Here is a 20,343-nt window from a genome sequence, read left to right on the forward strand (position 1 = left end):
AGCAAGAAATATGGAAACAGATTGTAAGAGCTTCTACAAGTATATAAAAAGGAAGAGTAGCAAAAGTAAACATGGGTCCCTTAGAGGCTGAGACAGGAGAAATTATAATGGGGAATAAGGAAATTGCAGAGATGTTAAACAAATATTTTTTATCTGTCTTCACAGGAGAGGACACAAAAACCATACCAGAAATAATGGGGAACCAAGGGTCTAATGAGAGTGAGGAACTTAAAGTAATTAATATTAGTAAAGAAAAAGTACTGATGAAGTTAATGGGACTAAAAGCCAACAAATCCCCTGGCCTACATCCTAGGGTTCTAAAAGAGGTGGTTACAGAGATCTTGGATGCATTGGTTGTGATCTTCCAAAATTCCCTAGATTCTAGAACAGTCCCAGTGGCTTGGAAGGTAGCAAATGTAACCCCGCTATTCAAGAAAGAAGGGAGAGAAAAAACAGGGAACTACAGGCCAGTTAGCCTGACATCAGTAGTCAGGAAAATGCTGGAATCCATTATTGAGGACATGGTAACGGGGCACTTAGAAAATCATAATATGATTAGGCAGAGTCAATATAATTTTATGAAAGGGAAATCATGTTTGACAAATCCACTAGAGTTTTCTGAGGATGTAACTAGCAGGGTAGATAAAGGGGAACCAATGGATGAAGTATATTTGGATTTTCAAAGGCATTCGATAAGGTGCCACATAAAAGGTTGTTACACAAGATGAGGGCTCATGGGGTTGGGGGTAATATGTTAGCATGGATAGAGGATTGGTTAATGGACAGAAAACAGAGAGTAGGAATAAACAGGTCATTTTCAGGTTGGCAGGCTGTAACTAGTGAGGTGCCACAAGGATCGATGCTTGGACCTCAGCTGTTTACAATCCATATTAATGACTTAGATGAAGCGACGGAGTATAATGTATCCAAGTTTGCTGACGATACAAAGCTAGGTGGGAAAGTAAGCTGTGAGGAGGAAGCAAAGAGGCTGCAAAGGGATATAGACAGGTTAAGTGAATGGGCAAGATGGTGGCAGATGGAGTATAATGTGGGGAAATGTTCAGTTTAGTAGGAAGAATAGAAAAACAGAATATTTTTTAAATAGTGAAAAACTTTTAAATGATGGTGTTCAGAGTCCTTGTACACGAAACACAGAAGGTTAACATGCAGCTACTGCAAGGAAGGTAAATGGTATATTGGCCTTTATTGCAAGGGGTTTGGAGTACAAGAGTAAGGAAGTCTTGCTGCAACTGTACAGGGCTTTGATGAGCCTTCATGTGGAGTACTGTGCACAGTTTTGGTCTCCTTATCTAAGGAAGGATATACTTGCCTTAGAGGCTGTGCAATGAAAGTGCACTAGATTGATTCTTGGGATGAGAGGGTTGTCCTATGAGGAGAGATTGAGTAGAATGGGCCCATACTCTCTGGAGTGTAGAAGAATGAAATGTGATCTCATTGAAATGTATAAGATTCTGAGAGGGCTTGACAGGGTAGATGCTGAGAGGCTGTTTCCCCTGGCTGGAGAGTATAGAAGTAGGGGCCTAGTCTCAGAAAATGGGGTCAGCCATTTAGGACTGAGATGAGGAGACATTTCTTCACTGAGGGTTGTGAATCTTTGGAATTCTCTACCCCAGAGGGCTGTGCATTCTCAGTCGTTGAGTATGTTCAAGACTGAGATCGATAGATTTTTGGACACTAAGGGAATCAAGGGATATGGGGAACAGGTGGGAAAGTGGAGTTGAGGTCGAAGATCAGCCATGATCTTATTGAATGGCGGAGCAGGCTCGAGGGGCCGTATGGCCTGCCCCAGCTCCTATTTCTTAAGTTCTTATGTTCTTAATTGGGGCCCCTACAGTGAGGGGAACAGTGCTTCAAAATGTTCACATTTGAAAATTATTTTAAAAAATAAATTAAATAAAACTTAGCTGGAAGGCTTGAAAGGTCTGTAGCTGGTCTCCACCTCACCACCTAGGCTGGAGGTGGCCTGGGATCAAATTACCTACCTTGCAGTTCAAGTGATGTCGGACTCAAGGTAAGTAAACTCAGTAGAAACATAATTTTGAAGAAAAACATGATAGAAAAAGTGTGCTGCATGTTACAGGAGGAAAGTGTTACGCAGCAAGAGTGCATGTAAATTTTTAATATATAATAGTAGTTGTAATATACTATAGCTCCTTGAGAGGGTTTTTTTTTGTGACTTCTTGTGCTCATCAAGGTGAAAGATGTTAGTTCTGGGAATGGAACATTTGCCCATTTAAGGAGCCCAATGTTTACATCAAGTAATCTCAGGCTCAATGGTTAAGTTCAAAGCTCCCCCTGCCCTGCTCAAACAATGGCGGAAGATTTTCTCTGGTCACTGTGTATCAGTAACATCATAAAGAATGAGAAGATTTCATTGTATCGCTATCACTAGCAAAATCGTAGCATATCCTAGAATTCTTTTACAATTTGCTAGCATGGGCGGAATCTTCCTTCAGTGTACATTAATCCCAACCTCAGCAGAGTACTTCCAACTGCACCACTTCCCACATCGTCGCTCCTTGTGAATTATCTGAAGAAGACTGACAATTTTTAAAATCTCCCACTACTTTATAGTGTCTGTCTTGGATCAATATCCACCTAGAACTGCTTTGAAACGAGAACAGAAGCTCCCCCTGCCCTGCCCAAACAATGGCGGAAGATTTTCTCTGGTCACTGTGTATCAGTAACATCATAAAGAGTGAGAAGATTTCATTGTATTTCACATAGGACTCCTGGTGCAAGTAGAGAGGAGACTTTTACCCCATCAGTCTGGGCTAGATTTAAATCCAGGTCCTAGGGTTACGGTATAAAAAACCATTGAACCATTATATCACCAGGGGGGGGATGTTTTTCTTTTAATCCACAAACGAGATCAGCAACCTCAGTAACTGGTTTTCTTTGTTCACTATTTCTTCTCAAATTCTTTATGATTTCCCTACAAATACCAAAGAAAATTGCTCCTTCCCCATGTGGTAAAAGAATGTTGGGTGTAGCTATCATGAATCTTAGCACAAATTTTTCACCTAACACACCTACCAGACCAAACTTCACAACTTCACCACTTCAATGTTGACAGATAAACTTAAAGGAGAATACTAAAATGTGTCTTTCTTCTTCTGGAAAATTCCCTGCCATTTCAGCTATTACTTTTTTTCTGATGTTATGTATAATATCTCAAAAGCCCCACAACAGGGATGGGCATTCATAGCGCAGAACCCTGCCCTGAGTTAGAAGGAAAGAAAGAACTTACATTTATATCGTGCCTTTCACAACCTCAGAACATTCCAAAGCGCTTAACAGCCAATGAAGTACTTTTGAAGTGTAGTCACTGTTGTGATGTAGGAAACGCGGCAGCCAATTTGCACACAGCAAGCTCCCACAAACAGCAATGTGATAACAATCAGATAATCTGTTTTATTGATGTTGATTGAGGGACAAATATTGGCCAGGACATTGGGAGAACTCCCCTGCTTTCTTCGATTGGTGTCATGGGATCTTTTACATCCACCTGAAAGGTCAGACAGGACCTCGGTTTAATGTCTCATCCGGATGACCGCGCCTCCGGCAGTGCAGCACCCCACTTAGTACTGCACTGGAATGTCAGCCTGGACAAATTGTTACAAGTGCACATGTTAGACTAGTGTGGGTGTTTGTAAGAAATAGATTGGCCACACTCACTGCCTAGACTCCCATGAGGAATGACAGCTTGGGTGAGATACGGTAGGGCTGCTCGTGTCCATAGAAGCATGCCCCATCATGAGTCAATTACGTTAAGGGAGGAAAGAAACTTTAAAACAAATGCACATTCATGACTGAATCAGCCTTCATCTGTCTCCTGTGGTGACTGCAACACTAGTTCACAGTCAGTTGATTGTAGTTATGTTATTCTGGTCTGGAGAACAAAACACGGAGCTAAAGTTTCACTTTCATTTCCTAGATTCCCAGCTCGCATATTAAGGAAGTGTGAATTGCCAGAAATTTAGACAAAAAATGTCTCTGTCAAAGCTCTGTCAGAACAGCATCAAGATCCTCTGTTCTAATAATGGATCTCTGCATTACGAGGATCTCCGCAGAAAAATCTCTGACAGCAATTCAGTTTCTGACTTGAATCTAACTACGATATTGAGCAACCGTCAGCTTTTTACCATTGTTCGAGGAACAGAGAACAAAGTATCTGAATCTGAGCTGACCTTGGACAGTCGAATCATTGCCACCACCGTCATCAGGCTCTGTAAAGACTACCCAAACAAGAAATGTCAAGATTGTGGGGAACTTCACCTGTGCAGGTTTTTTATATTTGGCAACTGCAAATACGCAGAAGGAAGGTAATTAGCCGCCCGTATAATAATAAGAGAGGTACTGAACCAGTATGAGGCACTGTTAAGAACTAAGACAATGGAAGCCTACGACCAAGAGGCAAAATTTATACAACTATTTGCAGAAAATGGCAATCAGTAGCCTTTGTAGTATTACCATCATAATGACTCTATTGTTTGTTCTGTACTTTATATTTGTGTCTAAGGTGTGAATTATAAGGGAGATGTTCCTCAATTGATTCAGTAGCTGAGGCTTGGAAGTCCACCAGCACATCTTGTGCCACAGAAGAGGGGAGAGGGCCTTCCAATATTTTCTGAAGTCCTCTCAGAGCACTCCCAATGCTGATTGGGCTCTGCGCTGGGAGCATAAAGGCCAGCAAAGGAGAGAGGATGGGGGGATATCTAGGGCACAGGGTTGCCAACTCTTGTTGGAGGCATTCCTGGAGGTTTTCTCACGAGATGTTCTAATTACGTGACGTCTGTTATTGCATTCATCTTATAAAGATTGGGTCCCCTACAGTTCAGTATCTCTGCTCGTAGTTTCGTGCCAGCTGCTGTTGCACGAGAAGTTCTGAGAACCAGGAGACCGCCCGTGAGCCAACAAAGAAGGGAAACCAAAGGTGGGAGGAACTTTGATTCCACCAATAATTAATGGTAACTCACTGAAATTGCACCGATAACTAATAGTAATACTGGTAACACTCAGATTCCCCTCATAACCAACAGTAATACAATAACTCATTGATGGTCTATATATAACTAGTGGGAAATAACTGGACAGCACGTGGCATTGCGGGAAAGACCTGGTATAAACATTTAAAAAGAACGAGGACTTAATTTATTTAATCTCCAGGACCTGGTGGTTTCCAACCTAAGGTATTAAAAGAAGCTTATGGGGAAATTGCAGAAGTGTTAGTCATCATTTTCCAAAGCTCTGTAGATACGGCAATTATACTTTTGGATTGCAAAATTGCAAATTTCACTCCATTATTTGAGACAGAAGGAAGGGACAAACCAGGAAACTACAGACTTGTCAGTTTAACGTCAGTTGTGTGGAAGTTACTGGAACCTATCATCAGAGACAGAGTGGCTGAGCAGTTGGGCAAGTATGAGCTGCTCAAAGAGAGTCAGTATAGATTTGTGAAGGGTAGGTCTTGCCTGAGTAAACTAGTTGAATTTTTTTGAGGAGGTGGATAGAGGGATATCTATGAATGTTGTCTATATGGACTTCCAGAAGGCATTTGATAAGGTTGTGAACAGAGATTATTGCCACTTGCCTGACTGGCGGGGACCGTTCCTACGGGTCCCCAGTTATGGCCTCCTGCTGTTGAATTCCTGCTTCCGCCGACCAGGTAGTGGATCTGGCTGGGTTTGGGCGAGACTCCAAGAAGTTTAATGGAAATGAGGCCCAGTGGTTAAGATCAGCTCGGCCTCCACGTCCTCGGACGCCACGGGTGCGTCGCGCGCTTCGAGGCTCACGCGCAACATACCCCACCCCCACCTTTAAAATTGGGGCCAGAGAAACTATTTCCTCTGGTGGGGGAATCCAGAACAAAGGGGCATGATCTTAAATTTAGAGTTAGGTCGTTTAGGAGTGAAATCAGGAAGCATTTTTTTTTACACAAAATGTCGGGGAAATCTGGAATTCTCTCTCCCAAAAGGCTGTGGATGCTGTGTCAATTGAAAAATTTACCAAACTAAGTATGTCTGCTGAAGTTATCTCTGTCCACTGTTCTGGGATGGCATGGTAGTAACTTCACCCTCACGTGGGACATTTGCTTCCCTTTAGGGAACCCTTTGATCTGTCAACATCATCACTGTCCCTAGGCAATCCATATTCATGCATAACACAGCTTTCACATTCTAAGCAAAGCTTTCAACAACGCTGGCATGCTGCTTGTTTTTGCACTGTTATTTTGGGAGGCATAGTGGCCAGTTGCAAAGCTGAGTAAATGGAGAGCACTTCAACACTCTATGATTGCAGGAAAAAGAAGCACATAACCAAAGGAAGAGGCTAACAAGTGCTCTGGGCACACCCAACCTGAAACCGCAAACCCCTTTGGAAGAACTATCCCAGGAAATCGTAGAGTGCCACTCCATTAAGCCCATTTCAGCCCATTGTGACCAATCTGTATTGCCAGGGTCCTATTCCTCAGTGTTGCTATTTCTACCATCTCATGAACTTTTCACATACTCTGACATTCTGTCATTTATTTAGCAAGCTAACAGGTCCCATGGTGTCATAGCATGGCACGTTTTGCCTTAGTGAAAAGTGTTACAAGGAGTGTCTTGCTGATACAGGCAGCTGATGACCAGTGGATTGCAGGGTCTGGGGCTGCAGGAGCATCTGGTTCACACTCCGCAGTGTCACTCACTTCAGCTGCAGCATTAGGATTTTTTTTTATTCTATCATGGGATGTGGGCGTCACTGGCAAGGCCGGCATTTATTGCCCATCCCTAATTGCCCTTGAGAAGGTGGTGGTGCGCTGCCTTCTTGAACCGCTGCAGTCCGTGTGGTGAAGGTTCTCCCACAGTGCTGTTAGGAAGGGAGTTCCAGGATTTTGACCCAGCGACAATGAAGGAACGGCGATATATTTCCAAGTCGGGATGGTGTGTGATTTGGAGGGGAATGTGCAGGTGGTGTTGTTCCCATGTGTCTGCTGCTTTTGTCCTTCTAGGTGGTAGAGGTCGCGGGTTTGGGAGGTGCTGTCGAAGAAGCCTTGGCGAGTTGCTGCAGGTGGTACACACTGCAGCCACGGTGCGCCGGTGGTGAAGGGAGTGAATGTTTAGGGTGGTGGATGGGGTGCCAATCAAGCGGGCTGCTTTGTCCTGGATGGTGTCGAGCTTCTTGAGTGTTGTTGGAGCTGCACTCATCCAGGCATGTGGAGAGTATTCCATCACACTCCTGACTTGTGCCTTGTAGATGGTGGAAAGGCTCTGAGGAGTCAGGAGGTAAGTCACTCATCGCAGAATACCCAGCCTCTGACCTGCTCTCGTAGCCACAGTATTTATATGGCTGGTCCAGTTAAGTTTCTGGTCAATGGTGACCCCCAGGATGTTGATTGTGGGGGATTCGGCGATGGTAATGCCATTGAATGTCAAGGGGACGTGGTTAGACTCCCACTTGTTGGAGATGGTCATTGCCTGGCACTTGTCTGGCGCAAATGTTACTTGCCACTTATCAGCCCAAGCCTGGATGTTGTCCAGGTCTTTCTGCATGTGGGCACAGACTGCTTCATTATCTGAGGGGTTGCGAATGGAACTGAACACTGTGCAATCATCAGCGAACATCCCCATTCCTGACCTTATGACGGAGGGAAAGTCATTGATGAAGTAGCTGAAGATGGTTGGGCCTAGGACACTACCCTGAGGAACTCCTGCAGCAATATTCTGGGGCTGAGATGATTGGCCTCCAACAACCACTACCATCTTCCTTTGTGCTAGGGATGACTCCAGCCACTGGAGAGTTTTCCCCTTGATTCCCATTGACTTCAATTTTACTAGGGCTCCTTGGTGCCACACTTGCTCAAATGCTGCCTTGATATCAAGGGCAGTCACTCTCACCTTACCTCTGGAATTCAGCTCTTTTGTCCATGTTTGGACCAAGGCTGTAATGAGGTCTGGAGCCGAGTGGTCCTGGCGGAACCCAAACTGAGCATCGGTGAGCAGATTATTGGTGAGTAAGTGCCGCTTGATAGCACTGTCGACGACACCTTCCATCACTTTGCTGATGATTGAGAGTAGACTGATGGGGTGGTAATTGGCTGGATTGGATTTGTCCTGCTTTTTGTGGACAGGACATACCTGGGCAATTTTCCACATTATCGGGTAGATGCCAGTGTTGTAGCTGTACTGGAACAGTTTGGCTAGAGGCGCAGCTAGTTCTGGAGCACAAGTCTTCAGCACTACAGCCGGGTTTTGTCGGGGCCCATAGCCTTTGCTGCATCCAGTGTACTCAGCTGTTTCTTGATATCACGTGGAGTGAATCAAATTGGCTGAAGACTGGCTTCTGTGATAGTGGGGATATTGGGAGGAGACCGAGATGGATCATCCACTCGGCACTTCTGGCTGAAGATGGTTGCAAGCGCTTCAGCCTTGTCCTTTGCACTCACATGCTGGACTCCACCATCATTGAGGATGGGGATGTTTACAGAGCCTCCTCCTCCCGTTAGTTGTTTAATTGTCCACCACCATTCACGACTGGATGTTGCAGGACTGCAGAGCCTTGATCTGATCCGTTGGTTGTGGAATCGCTTAGCTCTGTCTATAGCACATTGCTTCCACTGTTTACCATGCATGTTGTCCTGAGTTGTAGCTTCACCAGGTTGGCATCTCATTTTTAGGTACGCCTGGTGCATGCTCCTGGCATAGTCTTCTACACTCCTCATTGAACCAGGGTTGATCCCCTGGCTTGTTGGTAATGGCAGAGTGAGGAATATGCCGGGCCATGAGGTTACAGATTGTGCTGGAATACAATTCTGCTGCTGCTGATGGCCTACAGCACCTCATGGATGCCCAGTTTTGAGCTGCTAGATCTGTTCTGAATCTATCCCATTTAACACGGTGATAGTGCCACACAACATGTGTGGAGTGTGAAGACAGGACTTCGTCTCCACGAGGACTCTTCAGTTGTCACTCCTACCAATACTGTCATGGACAGGTAGATTGGTGAGGATAAGGTCAAGTAGGTTTTTCCCTCACCACCTGCTACAGGCCCAGTCTGGCAGCTATGTCCTTCAGGACTCTGCCAGCTCAGTCATTAGTGGTGCTACTGAGCCACTCTTGGTGATGGACATTGAAGTCCTCCACCCAGAGTACATTCTGTGCCCTTGCTACCCTCAGTGCTTCCTCCAAGTGGTGCTCAACATGGAGGAGGACTGATTCATCAGCTGAGGGAGGGCAGTAGGTGGTAATCAGCAGGAGATTTCCTTTACCCATGTTTGGCCTGATGCCATGGGTCCAGAGTCAATATTGAGGACTCCCCGGACCACTCCCTCCTGACTGTACATCACTGTACCACCACCTCTGGTCGGTATGTCCTGCCGGTGAGACTGGAGATACCCAGGGATGGTAATGGAAGAGTCTGGGACGTTGGCTGAAAGGTATGACTATGTCAGGCTGTTGCTTGACTCGTCTGTGGGACAGCTCTCCCAATTTTGGCACAAGTGCCCAGATGTTAGTGAGGAGGACTTTGCAGGGTCAATTGGGCTTGGTTTGCCTTTGTCGTGTCCGGTGGTCCGTCCGGTTTTATTCTTATTATGACATTTTTTAAGCGAGATTGTACAAATGAGTAGCTTGCTAGGCCATTTTAGAGGGCAATTAAGAATCAACCACATTGCTGTGAGTCTGGTAGTCGCATATAGGCCAGACCGGGTAAGGACGGCAGGTTTTCTTCCCTAAAAGGGCATTAGTGAACCCAGATGGGTTTTTACAACAATCCGGTAGTTTCATGGCCGCCATTACTGATACTAGTTTTTTAATTCCAGATTTTATTTAATTAATTGAATTTAAATTCCCCAGCTGCCGTGACGGGATTTGAACTCGTGACTCTGAATTATTAGTCCAGGCTTATAAATTACTAGTTCAGTAACATAGCCACTAAGCTACCGTACCACTCCAGTGAAATTGGCTGTGGAAACAGAGTTAGAGAGAGAGCACCTGGTGGAGCACGCAAGTCAGGATGAGCAAGTGGAGGTGGCAGATGAGGAGCAGAAGGGGTTGTGTTGGCTGGAGGGGTAATGCCAGACCACCCTCAGATGCTGAGTGGTGGGCATTGGTGCTATCCAGGACCTACTTTCTGAGCACGGTCCATTTATTGAATCATTTGAGAGTGTGCCAAACATTCTGCCAAGTATGACAGCTAGTACGGAAGAACCCATTACCCACATATATGACTGCTTCACAGAATTGCAATCCACTTTGAATCATGTTTCACCTCCAGTGACATCTGCATCGATTTTTCTCCCTTACCCGAGGTCCTAAGCACAGTTGTGAATTCTCTAGGGAACACCGTATCTCGCGCCACAGGTCCTTGGACTCCAATGTCCATGATTTAGTTCTGTCTAGGTTCGCCATTCTGGGGAATCGCCTGGACCATACCCTGATGTGAGGCTTCTGAATTACCCAATTACAGCCTTGCAGTGTGCTCCACACAGTTGGCAGGACATGCTGAGTGAGGGTCCAGCATCAGGGGTATGGCAGGAGCCAGCACCTATAAGGGAGTTGTCTGTTGAGGCACTCTCCCTCCGTTGCATCCAGCCACCCCACTCAGATGAGCCATGCACAGCCAGAAAGCAACAATCCCATTCTTTGTTACTACCCTCATAGCAACACTGGGTGTCAGGTGTTTCTGGTGCCCAGTGTTACGATGACAAACAGGAGTGGTTTTAAAGCTTAAATCCCCTCTTTACAATCCCAAGCCATCAAACATTTTAAATTAAATGGTTCTCCTCTTCAGTTGCTCAGAGGCAGCAGAGGTACTCGAGGCCTGCAGCAGCCATATCATACCCTCTCCACTCCTCGAGACAGGCTGTTAATCACAGTCAAGAATACTACAGTGAGTCCAACAAAGATATTATAATAAGGCCGACCCCAACAAATCTACCAGGGCCATTGCAGTGCTAAATGAGCAGATGGCAAACCCATATTGTCTCTGTTCTAACGGGATGTAGACCGTAGTCTTTTGATATGCCAGTAAGGAAATGATAATAAAAGTCCAGTCCAAGCTCCTTTTTCCTGAAATAGTTGTTTCTTATTCCAATCAGCAATACTTGCAAACATTCCCATGACATCCAGGACTCTCACAACTGGAAAATCATCCGCGTTAATGAGCTCCAGGAACTCAACGTGAATGAGCTGCGCATCCTCCTGCTTCAGAATGACCCATCCCTGCTGCCAGAGGTTTGTATTCTAAATTCTTTGCAACACTTCCTGTCCTTGATCAATGGAACAATCAATGGCTGGTAAAAGAAAAACCTTGCATTTACTAAATATGCTGATATGAAAATATCTTCGGACAATTAACTGGATGCAAATTTTGACTGCATAAAATTTTAATTAATTTCTTTGCATGCATTCGTGTATGTATGAGAGAGAGAGGAGTGTAGGGGAGGGAGTTGTGAAACAGACACACAAATCAGATAATGATACAGGCCAGAATTACAGTAACCATCGCAACCTTGTGATTTATGATGGATGTGCTCTCCAAAATGGGGTTTGGGGAGGGAATCCACGATTGGATACATCTGCTCTATGCGGACATCCGTAGCACAGTCCTAATCAATGGGTGGGAGTCGGAGAGCTTTCCAATCAGATCTGGAGTCAGGCAGGGCTGTCCTCTCTCTGCGGTCCTGTTCATATGTTGTATTGAGCCATTTGCTGCGTCCATCGGGAAGGACGCATGTATCAGGGGAAGTGATGATCCCAGGCAGCGGAGGCTCTTGGATTAAGGCTTCCCTCTACATGGACGACATCACCACCTTTTTCTGCATTCAGCAGTCGGTTCATAGACTGATGGGCATCTACGATCGTTTTGAGCTGGCCTCAGTGGCCAGAGTGAACTGAAATAAGAGTGAGGCCATGTTCTTTGGCAGGTGGGAGACCCGATCCCTTGTCCCCTTCATCGTTAGGTCCGACTACCCAAAGTTACTGGGGATCTGGTTTGGAGGGGGCCCCAGGCCTGCACCAAGAACTGGGAGGAACAGGTTGCCAAGGTCAAGCAGAAGCTTGGTATGTGGGTGGGGCGCTCCCTCTCCATAACCAGCAGGAACCTGGTGATAAAGTGTGAGGTACTCATGGTGTTGCTCCATGTGGCCAAGATCTGACCCATTCCCCGCCAATCGAGCGTCACAGTCACCCGAGCTATCTTAATTACAAACACTGTAATTGGTGGCAGGCTATTCAACCATAGGGGCATCATATTCATTCCAGTCCACATTTGAAATCCACACACATGCACTTTCCAGCAGGAGTCATTAATCAGGTGTAGAAACCCTGACTAAATTTACCCTCCTTAGTCCAGGAACACTGGAGCCAATTGTAGTGGTCCCATCACCATTCTAGCTTAGTCCAAACAAAGGATCAAATCTAGGACCTTCTGTGGTCTGTATAGCTTAGTAACAAACCATACAGTACATACTGGGGTGCAGTTTACCCTTGCTTTACCCTGCATCTAACCAATGCAATTCCTGACCTCGGAGTAATTAATGTTGTAAGGTATAGGGACCCTGTACATGAAACATTATAATTTCACAATAGTGACTCCCATCATTTGAGGAGTACAAAAAAAAACAGTCCCTCAAAGACACGTGCTGTTTTCCTCTGCTGCAGTTCACTTTTAACTTTGAATCTGAAATCTCTCTTTTTCTAGGTCTGCCTGCATTACAACAGGGGCGGTGAGAATCTTCGATTCGGAAGCTGTTCCCATAAACTGACTTGCAATAAGTTCCACATTTGCTCGTACTTCATTTCAGGAATCTGTAGATTTGGAGCTCAGTGTCGACGTTCCCACAGTTTCCGTGACGACGACACCAGTGCCCTGCTCAAGAAATTTTCTTTGGACCATAACGTGCTTCACAATCTGCTGCTGATATATCAGAACAGGAACCACATTAAACAAGTGCTCAGCACTCCTGGTGAGGGTATGAATGCAGCTTATTTCTCAATTTTTTGCATTCACATTGGGTTACACTTCCATGGGTTCTAGCAGTACTCTTGGCCTTGATGGTGCCAGATTCAGTCCTGGATCAATGCTAAGTTAGCTGATCTCAGACAGGGTGGCAGTAGAGATGCTACAATTAGCCTCACTGTCCCTGCTGGTGAATGTGAAAATGTGGAGTTCAGTTGAGAGGACTGGATTGAACTTGACTGTGATGTCCCCTGTACTTGAACAGCCTGGTGAATGTAGGATATACAAACTCTAGGTAATCCCGCATTATGGGTAAGAAATATTGTATTAGAAAATCCAATATGTAATTTACATTAATTGAAGAATACAAACTATGGTTCCCAAAGCTGTCTACTACTGGGTTTCCTCGCCTCATGCCTGGGTCTGTTGTAGACTAATTGACAGAGATTGTTTGCTATGATTCATCAACAACTCCATTATCATTGTATCATATGACGACTAGGATGGTAGAAGGCGATCTAGATGGACCTTGGTCATTTATCATCTAGCAATTCCTATGTTCCTATGTACGAGATGATCTCTTCCTGGTTTTCCCAGGCATGGGCGCTTGCAGCTGACTGGATAGATGTGCAGGCTAATGCCCTGTTCACAGGCTTCTACCATTCAGAACTGGCTGTTATGGAAACAGATAACAGCAGATTGAAGTTACTCTCTTTCCAATTTCCCTGAAATGTGTGAGGAAACACATGGTGCTGTTCTATTTTGCTGCTGGTCAACCAAGATCAGTAACTCAGTGGTAGAGGAAAAACAAACATTCAGCCTCTTCCCCCCTCCTATTGTGTTATTACAGAAAGCAACAATAAGAGAAAGATAAGTGAAAGACAGGGAAAAGAATAAGAAAGAAGAGAGAAGAGTACATTGTCACTTCGGCTATCCCATCACAGTTCATGTGACAGGCAAACACATTTAACTATGTTCATGTTTTAGCACAAGTGGTCCAAGATGCTAGCTTTATATAAACAGACAATTAAAACACAAGCAATTGAATTTAGTAATTTTCTTCTCATTGTGTTAATGTCCCACCCAATCATGGTCATAAATTCTTTCATACACTGTCAGGTTCCACATGTATGTTCACAACACCCAGCTCTATCTCACCACCACCTCTCTTGACCCCTCCACTGCTGCCGATTTGTCACGCTACTTGTCTGACATGAGCAGAAATTTCCTCCAATTAAATATTGGGAAGACTGAAGCCATCGCTTTGGTCCCCACCACAAACTCTGTTCCCTAGCCACCAACTCCATCCCTCTCCCTGGCCATTGACTGAGGCTGAACCAGACTTATCGCAACCTTGACATCTTATTTGATGCTGAGATGAGCTTCCAACCCCATATTCTCTCCATCACCAAGACCACCTCTGTAACACCACCCGTCTCCACCCTGCCTCAGCTCATTGGCTACTGAAATCCTCATCCAAGCCTTTGTTTACCTCTACATTCAACTATTCCAATGCTCTCCTGGCCGGTCTCCCACCTTGCACCCCTGTAAACTTGAGCTCATCCAAAACTCTGCTGCCCGTATCCTAACTCGCACCGTCCCATTCAGCAATCACCCCTGTGCTCACTGACCTACATTGGCTCCTGGTCTGGCAATGCCTCGATTTTAAAATCCTCATCATTATTTTCAAAGCCCTCCATGGTCTCGCCCCTCCTATCTCTGTAACCTTCTCCAGCCCTACAACCCTCTGCGCTCCTCGAATTCTGACCTCTTGTGCATCCCAGATTTTCATTGCCACACCATTGGCGGGCGTGCCTTCAGCTGCCTAAGCTCTAAACTCTGAAATTCTTTTCCTAAACCTCTCTGCATCTCTACCTCTCTCTCCTCCTTTAAGATGCTCCTTAAAACCTACCTCTTTGACCAAGCTTTTGGTCACCTGTCCTAATATATCCTTATGTGGCTTGGTATCAAATTTTGCTCCTGTGAAGCACCTTGAGACGTTTTACTACGTTAAAGGCGCTATATAAATGCAAGTTGTTGTTGTTATGATCCCAAGAACTAGCAGTTTACACTTGATGGTGAGTGACCAGCAGTAAAGCACCTGGTCACGAAATGCATTATAAAGGCAAGAGTTCTTCCTAATTCAGCACAGGCCAGAGATTCAAGCTGTTCCTGTGTGTGTGGCTCATCTATATTCAAACACCTCAAACTATCATTTCATCAAATGCAGCTAAAGTAACCCATAGCTTGGCAGGCCCTTTGACCTGTGCAGGTACGAATCAGTTCAGCAAACAGTTCTTCATGAAAATGGTTACCACTTTAACAGGAAGCACCAGGGTTACAATTCTTTGCTGTGTTTTTGCAGACATGAAAGCTGTTCCTCGGTCTCCTTTCACAAGCCCCCAGAGAAATGCGGACACTGAGGAGATCTGTCTGTACTTCATCAGAAAACATTGCAGCTTCAAAGGTATCTGTAAAAGCACTGAAGTTTTGCAATGGATGCCGAATTTCCGCTATGCTGTTTTAGTGATGATCATTTTTTTTCTTACACTAGGTGTTAATTGCAGACACGGCACTTTTGTACCCTTTTGCTTTGCACTCATGCTGCATTTACCTTATAGTTCTGTCACAGATTGGAGCTCCAACTAAGAAGGCAGTGTTATAAGGTAAATGAGGTGGTACTGCTTCCCTGGAGGCACCAAGGTCAACCCAGAATGGTGGTTTCCCCCATTAGCTATGGAGCCAGCAGTACACTAGTGTCAAATATAAGTGTTGCATCTGGAGGTCCAGTACATCTCTTCTGATTCAGTCCTGACACAGAGGGCAGTGATGCATTTGTTTCCCTCTATTTATCTTTTCCACCCATTAGGAAAGATCAACCAAAAATAAAATCACAAATTGAAATTTTCAAAAACTAGTGGATGCGCAGATGTTTGTCTATTGTGCTGGTGCTGTGGAACCTGTCCTGCAATGTGAATGCAGCAGTTTCCATAGATCTGACAGCCTCATTTATAATGTAAAATCAGTTCTTCAAACAGTTCTGTAATCTGAACACAGTATAAAACAATACACATAAAATAAAACAGGTTGAAGACTGATGCCTCTATTAGCAGAGGAAATGTCAGAAGAGCATTCATGCCCAATGGATGTCACACAAATATTGACCTTGGTATGTGTGTTGGATACAATATTTAAATGTCAATTTAATTTGGCTGTTAAGCTGCTCTGTGGAACAAGATGAACTGATTATGCAATAACCAAGTATACTGCAGGTGCAATCTCACTCCTGCATGAGCCAATGTCAAATCTGGGCATTACAAATTTATTATCAGACCTCTAACTCAATTCAGGTTTCATAAACCCAGAAATATACTTGTTCTTTGGCAGGGAAATAAAGCCTTATTAGGTGTTACTTAGTTCATTGTATTCTGAAGTAACTCAAACTGACAGCCGTTATGTAAAAATCTGGAACCTATTTGAATGGTTTACCCTTTAGATTAATTCCAGTCTCCCTGAACTAACCAGTTTTGTTTTCAGCTCACACACGAATCACAAGATCAAGGGATAGTTGCAGATAAGGTAAGCCAATCAACCCATCTTAATTCATCTATCCAGAGAGATCCTAACATTTCCCTCATTGTAGTATCCAGTTATTTCCTATCTGGTTTCAGGGTTTTTGCTTACATTACTATATAGGTGTCAACCTTGGCTCAGCAGCAGCACTCTTACCTCTGGGTCAGAAGGTTGTGAGTTCAAGTCCCACTCCAGCGACTTGAACACATTATCTAGAATGACACCCCTGTACAGCACTGAGGAAGTACTATCTTTCATATGAGACCAAGGCCAAGTCTACCCTCTTAGGTAGACATAAAAGATCCCATGACACTCTTCACAGAAGAGCTGGGCAGTTCTTTCCAGTGTCCTGGACAATATCTATCTCTAAAACAGATTATCTCATTGCTGTTTGTTGGATTTCCATTGAAGTCCATGGCAATTTTTATTTCCACGGAAGCCACTAGTAGTACAGATTTCAAATCAATATTCTAATACAGAATGTTTATTATTTTGTCACAGTGATGTTTATTATCTTTATTACTGTAATATTAATGTTTGCTTTCAGCACTCCAGTGTATGATTGGAAAACTTAAAAAAACAATTGATTCGGAAATAGGAATTTTCCAGAATCCTTCCCATCTAAGGGTTAATAAACACTTTTTCATTTTTTGCTTTGTACAGGCAAGTGCACACAGGTTCACTTCAGCCTTCCCTACAGGTGGCAAATATGCAAGGAAACATGGCAGGACTTCCCAAACATGGAAGAGATTGAATTGGCTTTCTGTGACCCAAACAATATCACCAGGTATCTTTCTGATGTCATGAATTTTTTAATACAAATATATCGTATCCCTAGTACTAGTGGACCTAAAAATAGAATGATTGCGATTACAGAGCACAGTAAATCACCGCATTCTGGATTTGCACGCAATGGCATTCTTTGATGCATTTCTGTACCCCATAAACCACTTTATTCTCAAGACCAACCCTCTTAAATTTAAGGATAATTCCAAATCCTTATCCAATCTGTCCTGAAAATGACTCTTCAATTTACAAGAACTTTTGTCACATGGATCTCTAAAACACACAAACCCCAATTTGTCTCCATTAGGCCATACTGTGATGGTTAACTATGGATTTCATCCTTTCGATTGGGACCATCTCACTTAAGTTATTTGCCCTGGATGGGAAATGGGATTCTCTGATAATATTCTCTCAATTGATATTTATTACTAGGTAATGGGGTTGATTTTCAACGTGCTGCCTGAGTGTAAAACTGATGTTCTGGATCTGCTGCCACATTTGACCTGAAAATCGGGAGGCTTCTATAACAGGCAGTTGATCTGCAGCACCAGTTTTATGCCCAGGCAGCAAGTTGAAAATCTACCCCAAGGTTTTTATAATATTTTATTTATTCTCAACATGTCTCTGGATAATAAAAGAAAAAAATGTGAACTAATTCAAATCATCCTTTCTAAATGAAGGATTAAATGTCAGTGAAACCTTATTGTTACAAAGTATTCTGATACTTTCTGAAATGTTGGTTTTGGTTTAATTTTAATTCAGAAAATGACGTTAAGAACATGAGGAAGTATGGAGTGAGAAAAGGCTACTTGGCCCACTTCTTTCCTAGCTCATGTACAATTGATCCAATCATAGACTCTACCCCACAAATTTAACCTCCCAAAAATTCTGTATAAATACTCCCTGAACTCTAAAAGTAATCTAAGAAATCTGTAAAAAAACTTAGCCATCTTCACAATTCAACCTTAGGCCTGCTGCCCTCCATAAGCATAATTTCCCCCACGTGAGGAGCACAGCAATAATAAACATGAAATATTTGAAAATCTCTGTTTGTATTTATCCCCCTAACTACCAATTCATAAAACCAGATATAAATTTAGCTGCTTTTTGAAGGATTTGATCAACATCAAGTACTTTTGCTGGGAGTCCGTTCCACAGATCCATTACTCTGTTCGGAAAAATATATTCTAATCTCCAGTCTCATTTGATTATTAGTTTTAAGATTATTAGTTAGAATTATTAGGATTATTAGTTTTAAACCTTTGCCTTTCATTTCTGTGCTCAGTGTACTTGTATTTATCCATGACTGCCAGCATTTTAAAGTCCTGCATCGTGTCTCTCTTCAAGTTCTCTTCTCCAAATTATTTTAACAGCTCGGGACCTACTTGCATTAACTTTGAGACAATGACGTGTGAGTCTCACCAGGTGAGGCGTCTCTCTACTCCATCCTCAGTTACTAAACCCCCACACTATATCCTGACTACTGAATGGCTGTGGTACATGAAGAATGCTTTTGGAAAATGGACTGAATATGGAAGTCAAGTAAGTTTTTTGTTCCTTTTCCTTCCTTGGATCTTGGCCAGTCCATGGCAATTCCAGGAATTCTGTGTAGTGAATCAGTGAAAGTTGTATACCTCAGCAAGGGTAAGCACCTTCAGGTGAGGAGGGAAGAAAATAAGTGGGGTTGAGAATAAATATTGTTTAAAAAATGATAACTTTAAGAAAATATCTGACACAATTTGAAATCTTGTTACGTTTTCTTTCAATAACCAAGTCTGAAAGGAAGGATAACATAGTTTGTCTTTTCTTTGAATTATTTTTCATATTTTCCATAGTTAATGCAGAAACTATAGATCTGTGTATTTATTAGATGGTATATATCACTGTGAAGGGCAATGGAATGCATTGCTACATACATAGCCAAATTTGTTTACAGCACAGAAAGAGCCTATTTGGAACATTGGGTCTGTGTCAGCTCTTTGTTAGTGTAATTGGAATCTAATCCCACTGCTCTGGCCTCTCCTTATAGCCCTATATCTTTCTCTGCTTCAAACGTTTATTTACTTCTCCCTTAAAAGATGCAGTGAGCTCTACCTCAATTGTTCCCTGTGGCAAAGCATTCCATGACCCAACAACTCTGCACAATTTTCTTCTAATCTCCCTCCTCCACTCTCTTGGTAACAATTTTAAAGTGATGACCTCTCTTAATCTCTCCGACAGAAAGAAATAATCTTTCCCTATTCATCCTATCAAAACCTTTCACAATTTCAAAATCCTCGATCAAATCTCTTAGTCCCCTCTGCTCCAGTGGAAATGTCCCCAGTATCTCAAATCACTTCTCAAAACTATAGGTTCTCATTCCTTCAAAAAAGGGTTTAAGGATAAACCCAGCAACTACAGGCCAGTCAGTTTAACTTCAGTGGTGGAGAAACTTTTAGAAACGATAATCTGGGACAGAATTAGCAGTCACTTGGACAAGAGGGGATTAATTAAAGAAAGCCAGCACGGATTTGTTAAAGGCAAATTGTGTTTAACTAACTTGATTGAGTTTTTTGATGAGGTAATAGAGAGGGTCAATAAGAGCAATGAGGTTGATGTGGTGTATATGGACTTCCAAAAAGCGTTTGATAAAGTGCCACATAATAGGCTTGTCATCAAAGTTGAAGCCCATGGAATAGAAGGGGCAGTGGCAGCATGGATACGAAATTAGCTAAGTGACAGGAAACTGAGAGTAGTAGTGAACGGTTGTTTGTCAGACTGGAGGGAGGTATACGGTGGTGTTCCCCAGGGGTCAGTACTAGGACCACTGCTTTTTTGATATATAGTAATGACTTGGACTTGGGAGTATAGAGCACAATTTCAAAATTTGCAGATGACATAAAACTTGGAAGTGTAGTGAACAGTGAGGAGGATAGTGATAGACTTCAAGAGGACATAGACAGGCTGCTGAAATGGTCGGACACATGGCAGATGAAATTTAACGCAGAAAAATATGAAGTGATACATGTTGGTAGAAAAAAC

The 20,343-nt window shown here is 43.4% G+C and overlaps 1 protein-coding gene across 3 annotated transcripts in view; it reads left to right on the plus strand.

Moving 5' to 3' along the window:
* The first annotated feature begins 3,985 nt into the window (after nt 1-3,985).
* LOC137334726 (protein mono-ADP-ribosyltransferase PARP12-like) overlaps nt 3,986-20,343 on the plus strand; it is a 41,517-nt gene continuing 25,159 nt past the window's right edge. The window contains exons 1-6 of one of the 3 annotated variants that reach the window (XM_067999635.1): nt 3,986-4,346; nt 11,102-11,237; nt 12,706-12,976; nt 15,329-15,430; nt 17,200-17,323; nt 18,696-18,864. In XM_067999635.1, coding sequence (XP_067855736.1) covers nt 4,012-4,346; nt 11,102-11,237; nt 12,706-12,976; nt 15,329-15,430; nt 17,200-17,323; nt 18,696-18,864 — 1,137 coding nt within the window. In that variant the 5' untranslated portion in view covers nt 3,986-4,011. The remainder of the gene's footprint in view (nt 4,347-11,101; nt 11,238-12,705; nt 12,977-15,328; nt 15,431-17,199; nt 17,324-18,695; nt 18,865-20,343) is intronic. The other 2 variants (XM_067999637.1, XM_067999636.1) reach the window with 2 other exon arrangements.

Source organism: Heptranchias perlo, chromosome 18, assembly GCF_035084215.1.
Source record: "Heptranchias perlo isolate sHepPer1 chromosome 18, sHepPer1.hap1, whole genome shotgun sequence".
Classification (NCBI taxonomy): Eukaryota; Metazoa; Chordata; class Chondrichthyes; order Hexanchiformes; family Hexanchidae; genus Heptranchias; species Heptranchias perlo.